Source organism: Ostrea edulis, chromosome 5, assembly GCF_947568905.1.
Source record: "Ostrea edulis chromosome 5, xbOstEdul1.1, whole genome shotgun sequence".
Classification (NCBI taxonomy): Eukaryota; Metazoa; Mollusca; class Bivalvia; order Ostreida; family Ostreidae; genus Ostrea; species Ostrea edulis.
The window spans coordinates 38,655,777-38,662,161 of record NC_079168.1 but is presented as its reverse complement, the minus strand read 5'-3'; the positions used below and the strand labels follow the sequence as shown (position 1 = coordinate 38,662,161).

At 35.9% G+C, this 6,385-nt stretch overlaps 1 protein-coding gene across 1 annotated transcript; it reads right to left on the bottom strand.

Moving 5' to 3' along the window:
* Nucleotides 1-1,907: 1,907 nt before the first annotated feature.
* LOC125651009 (neuropeptide F receptor-like) lies at nt 1,908-3,955 on the bottom strand. The gene is made up of 3 exons (XM_048879611.2): nt 3,830-3,955; nt 3,439-3,652; nt 1,908-3,353 (listed from the first exon to the last, which is right to left on the bottom strand). The coding sequence occupies exon 3, from the start codon at nt 3,288-3,290 to the stop codon at nt 2,184-2,186; it is 1,107 nt and encodes a 368-aa protein (XP_048735568.1). The 5' UTR covers nt 3,291-3,353; nt 3,439-3,652; nt 3,830-3,955; the 3' UTR covers nt 1,908-2,183.
* Between the last annotated feature and the right edge of the window lie 2,430 nt (nt 3,956-6,385).

The following is a 6,385-nucleotide window of genomic DNA, read 5'->3' as shown; positions in this document are numbered from 1 at the left end:
TAGCTTGAAAAAAAATTCCTGTAGCTAAGGGCGATCAAACTTTCTAAAGAAATTTTACTAAATTCTATGTGAAGGATAATTTAATTTCGCAAGTACTTGTTTTCATGCATCTTCACAAGTCAAAGGTTATTGATTTGTGAAGATGGTTTTCATGTGCGATTATTGAAATTCTGTAGAAAATATGTCCCATTTCTCTAGCAGGATTTTCCTACAGGAATATTTTCCAAAAACGATTATCCCCACTACAAGTACAGGTATTTTGCGAATGGTTACCTATGATAAATATGGTTCCAATTTTGAAGATGATTTTCGTACAGACTATCAATCTGACGACACATGATGGTTTTCGTGAAAAGTCATCGGTACTTCTCAGGTCTCGCCGGCAAGTGCGGAAAAAACCTCGAATGTTTTATGATCACTGGATGTAAGAATGTTGTACAAGATGGATAGTTTCAACCACTGTGTAAATCACTGATTGGGAATTGTCAACAGGTTTAAGAACTCAATGTGGGGATATTTCACCGTTTCTGTCATAAATTTATCGCAAAAAGATGATAAATCGTTTTTTATAGCTGCATTATAATTTTATCAACATGGAGGTTATCCGTATACGATGTTGTTATTCCGCTAGCCGGAAAGGCCCATGAAGATGATAAAGATACCAATGCGATTTGGGGGCGCTAATTACCCGAGATATACATGTGTATTTAACAGAAAACTTCCGATGCAATAGTTTCGGATTTTGTTACGTCTAACCAGGTTTCACAACTCTAAACTGTGGGTTTGGGTTGGGAAACAGAAATACAGAAAATTTTAACTTATTTTATTCATTTACAAAACCACCGCTTTTTTGTGTTTGTTTCGAGAGTATAAAAGAATAATAGAATAAATAGTTTAACTTCAATCAAAAACATTTCAGGACTCAGTTTCACGAAGTATAATTAAATTTAACAGACAGTTAACTTGTTATTAACTCTTACATTTATATAACGTTGACTAGACGTTAACTGTCAGTTAAACTCAACTCATCTTCGAGCAACTGGGCCCAGCTGATCACTCATCATTAAAAAATGAATTAGTTTTCAAATTCTTATATGTAAAGGTGAATATAATTAACAGTGAACAATCTCATAACAGCTAGGAGGAATACAAATTAGAGAATTGGTCAAACACGGACCCATGAATATACCAGAGGTGGAATCAGGTGCCTAGGAGGAGTAAGCAACTCCTGTCGACCGGTCACACTCACCGCCAGACCTATATCTTGATCAGGTAAACGGAGCAATCCGTGGTCGAAATCAGTATGTAAAGAACGGCCTAATAAATGGTATGAAATACAAAAGCATAGGTTTACATCTATGATTCTCTTTGGTAACTCGGTTCCACTTCAATTTATTATTGTGAAAATAGCGTGTAACGGGTAGTTGTATGGAATGACTTAAACATACTCTCCAAAACAATCTCCTCAAACCAGAAAGATTAGTTGTACCGTTCACCAAAATATAAAGACCATTTCGCTCAAAATCGGAACTGTGATGTACAAAGGGATTTTATACTCCGGATTTCAAAGTCAAACCTTGGATATGAACAACGTACGGATATTCTATAACGTGAATTTAGTAGCTTGTTCGTTAATTTAAGAATTAGACATCACCAACTCCCCATTCATTTAGCTAGATGGAATTGTATTCCGAGAAGGCAGAGATGATATAGAGAATATGCAAAGTTTTGTAAAAAAAAAAAAAAAAAAAAAACAACAACAAAAAAAAAACCCCACATTCAATACTTGAGTGTATCGATTTCCCAATATTCGTGAATTCGTGAAAACATTTCTCTGCAAACCAATAATACTGCAAATTGCAGAAATTGTGCATATCAAATACGTTTGCAAAGGGTCAAGAGTCTTATAATTGTTTTTGGTCAAGGACAACATTTAATTCTGAGACATTAAAATATAACATGAAAGTATATGAATGTTAATTTCTAACAATTTCTCCATAGTAATACGCTAATATTGGCGTATTTGCAAACAAAGCATTATTGTTCTCTCTCAGATTAATTAAAATCTACTTTGAATTTACTCATCACCACAAACAACCTTCGATGTATAAACAGCATACCGCCATTTCAATATCACGGAAACAGAGACACACAGATAAAAGTAGTATTCTCTCGTGGTCGCTCTACAACAGCGCGCTCTCCTCCATCCTTGGCCCTTGGTTTCCATTGTTTTCTTTGGAATGCACGTTCGTGTGATTGTATGTCGTGAAACCATTCGAACTTTTCTGAACATTTTCCAGATTTCGCCCCAACATGGTTGCCATTTCCCGTCTGAAATTGTTGTTTAGCCAACCATAAAAGAATGGATTTATACACGAGGAGCTCATGGCGATTATTTTCAACAACAAATCCACTAATTTGTAGGCCGCGCCAAGGGTCTGAAATATGTCTGGACTAAAGTACAAAGTTATGCTGAAGAGTTGGAACGGGAGCCACGTAATAGTAAACAGAATGGCTATGGAAACCAAAATCCTTGTTATGCGATAATTTCGTCTGGTCTCTTTTCGTTTGACGGGTCTCCTTTTGAGTACGTTATAAATTTGAAAATATAAAACAGATATCAAGGTTTTTGGGATGACAAATTGGAAAGCAAATCCAAAGATTGTGTATATTCTACTTGCCCTTTCTTCCCAGACTTCTAGACAGAAAGGGCGATAAATACGCTCATCTATGAAAGGTCGCATGTCATATTCCGCCAACTTCACTTCGGTATGAACTATGGCAGGTATTGTGAAAGTCATTGCAAATAGCATGATGATGACCACGATACAAACCGCTTGTTTTTGGGTAAGTTTTTTACGGAAGGGAAACACAATTACAATATAGCGTTCTATGGCAATCATCAACATGGCGTAGGTAGACACAAATACGGGCATAGTGAACATTGGTATAATCACGCGACAAAGAATAGGTCCAAATCTCCAAAAGTCAGTGATTCCGTAATGAAGTTGGAATGGTAAATTAAATGCACACAACATTATATCAGACAGAGCCAGGGTAGAGATGAAGATGTTGGTTACAGTGTGCAGTTGCTTGTTGATGATAATTACAATGACAATAGCAAGGTTTTCAAAGAATCCAAAGAAGATCACAATAGCGAAGAGCAGTATGAATGTTATTTTCCAGGATTGTTCTCGGAGAAGATTAGGCATCGACAAATCGACATCTGATCTGTCAAAACTTAAGTTAAAGTGGTTATGAAACAGGTCTACTTCGGACGAAAAGTTCATATTTCTCAATGTCTTCAACCGTCACTTTCAGTAATATTGTCCTGATCGGGAGTAACCATATGTCTAAATAGAAAAGTCAACAAAACAAAAATCTCATAAACATAACCAATATTCAGAATCAAATAAAAATTTAAACAAAAATATTTACCTGTTGTAGTTATGTTTATCCCGACGATTTTAATAATCCGGAGTTCTTACATTTAATCCGAAAGATATATAGAACTGAGTTGTGCTGAAGTCACTTCTCCGAGATACTAGTGGTTAAGGCTTGCTGCAAATTTATATCTCCCTGTACCGGTAATGAAAAGTAATCAATCGAATTTCCATCAAGCGCATTTGCTTACTGTTGTTTTAGTGAGAACCTAGGTAGAACAAAATACAGATACACGATCAAAACTTTTTACTCTGTGTTAGTAGTAGATCTCAATTTTCATTATTAACCTCGATTAAATGAAAAAAATAATATTCAATATCAAATCTGTTAAAGCTTCGTAGTTTGAATAAACGACAATTGAAAAGTGAAATAACAAAAAGTTTACCGTCGTCAATTGTATAAGATTTACTACTCCTTATCCAGTCCAAAATTGAAAGAGCAAAACTACATGATATTTTGTCACCAGACCTAGAGAACAGCGCTCAGGAGATCGACATGAGCTTTTAACGCAAATCTATATGACAGCTTGTTAATGTAGGCGGCGAGAAACTACAAGGGTCGTCACTCTGTCGTCTCGTCGGCACCTTCAAGAAGACGCTACCTACAGACTTAACACGGTATGCTTGGTCGATATATCAATATTATTTTGATTTAGTAACTTCCCTTGGTGTAGTTGTGCTAGAATTCACGTTGTTTGTTTGTTCATTATTTAACCTTTGAGAATTGTTACTCTGGAGACGTCACCACTGCCGGTGGAGGGCTGCGGAATTTAGGCCTATGCTGGGCGCTTATGGCCTTTGACCAAAGGTCGTTATCATGTCACACCTGCTGTGACTAGGGGCCTCGGTTTTTGCGGTCTCATCCGAAGGACCGCCCATTTAGTTGCATCTTACGACAAGCAAAGGGTACGACCTATTCCAACCCGGACCCCCACGGGATTAAAATTCATGTAAAAAGACTTTCTAAATTTATATAACATTCAGTGCAACTTTACAGCTGGATATTTACACTATACAGCTCTGTTTCAAGTTACAATACCCTTTTTAAATCTGAGTTTAAATCTAAAGTACGTTTGCAGTTGTAGTAAATTAAGAACACAATTATAACTGTAAAATTTTATTTCATAATCGAAGCACAAATTTTCTCCAACATATTATAGCCCTGGCCTTCATCTATGAGAGCAAATATTATTTTGTCATACTGTGTACATCATTTATTATTTATCTATGTCTTATATAATACCATATGTCTCTAAGATCCGTCAGATTCTGTGGGTGGCATTTAAAAACTACATTATAATGTTTTCATGGTTGAGGTCTAGACCGTTTCCTGCAGCTGGCCACGGAAGACCGGTAATATTTCTAATCAGTATTTTGAAGCATGATTTGTGTTGCTTAACGCCGATTTGTTGGTATTTCAGCCATGAAATAAGGTTTGACGAATCTACAACATATTCTTTGTACTATTTTTCTGACATTGAAACCTATTTAGTAAAAATTATCTTTCGAGCATAAGCAGTGGCGGATTTAGAGGGGGGCTCAGCCCCCCCCCCCTAAATTTTTCAAATTTAAGGTAAATCTCGGTATCTTGTTTCGGAAAATGTACTAAACGATAAAAGAAGCAATAATTTCTTCCACTCCCGGAGAAATAAATGACAAAATCCTTTGATTTCTTGAATTACTTTATTGGGAGAACTTAATTTTTTCCAAAACTCCCTTAAAATTTGGGTCATTTTATTAATTTCATCTTATTAAAATGATAGAAAATAGTACAAATGACTTAATAGGAGAAATATTTCAAGCCCCATAAAATCTGTAAAATCCAGGAGCTTCCGGGGGCTTCACACCCTGGACCCCCACCAGGGCTTTGCCCTGGACCCACTGCCTCATAAAGTGGCGCCCCCCGTAACCACAATTCCTGGATTCGCCCCTGATAAGTGGATGAGATTGATCACTGGGTTTTTTTTTTATTTATTAAGGAAAAACAAAATTTGATTACAGTAAAATACAAAGATGAGATAGAAGTGATGTTTAGAATACATTTGCCTTGTTTTTGTTGGTCAAATAGAAGTGCCAAATCTACATTGTCAGTCCTTTCTTCCATGTTCCGAATGTCTTGATGGTGATACATGTATTTCACTTTGTTCGTGGGGATATGGTAAAAACACACCATATTCACAACTTTGTTAGATGCCATGAGCCACATACTTTTGATACTACTAGAATTCTTCCAAAATCATTTGGTGTAACAATTCTAGAAAAATAAAATGAGTCTTATTTATTATCAATTATGACGAAAATCAGCATGCTTGTGACTTTTGAAATAGAGCGGTATAATACTGATGTATTGAAGAGGGTTGTATTCTGCAGAAGAAATCAAGCCAGTTTGAATTAGGCGGACCCATAAAGGATTACGCCGGTAAAGGGTCCTTTATGTCCTGGGTTTGTTTTATGGATGAACGAAATCGTCTCAAATATTTGAAACGGAAGTACGTCATAAAATTTAGAAATTCATTTCAAAATTAAGGATTATCTCCCTCATGCATAGCTCTTATCCTTGGACGAATTTGGCTCCACTTGTTTGGCACGCTGTTTTTGGCTATATTTAGATCTAAAACTTCATAGTTATTTCGGATTTCAAACATTTCAGTTGAGCATCACTGAAGAGACATTATTTGTCGAAATGCGCATCTGGTGCATCAAAATTGGTACCGTATAAGTTTTACATGCAAGATTAAACTCAGAAATGTAGTTTTCGTCCTTTTTTTTCTAATTCCGTGTATATAGTTAGCTCAGTGGACTAAAGAAAGTCCTATGACTATTCCTATATATACATGTATGTATTATGATTATTCCTATATACATGTACCTATTATGGTTCCTTTATCCCATGTACACCTTATATGTAGTGTAATATAACATAATATGATTTAGTCTTGTGC

Excerpts from the sequence above, each read along its gene's own strand:
- LOC125651009 (XM_048879611.2), bottom strand. The coding sequence starts at position 3,290 with ATGAACTTTTCGTCCGAAGTAGACCTGTTTCATAACCACTTTAACTTA.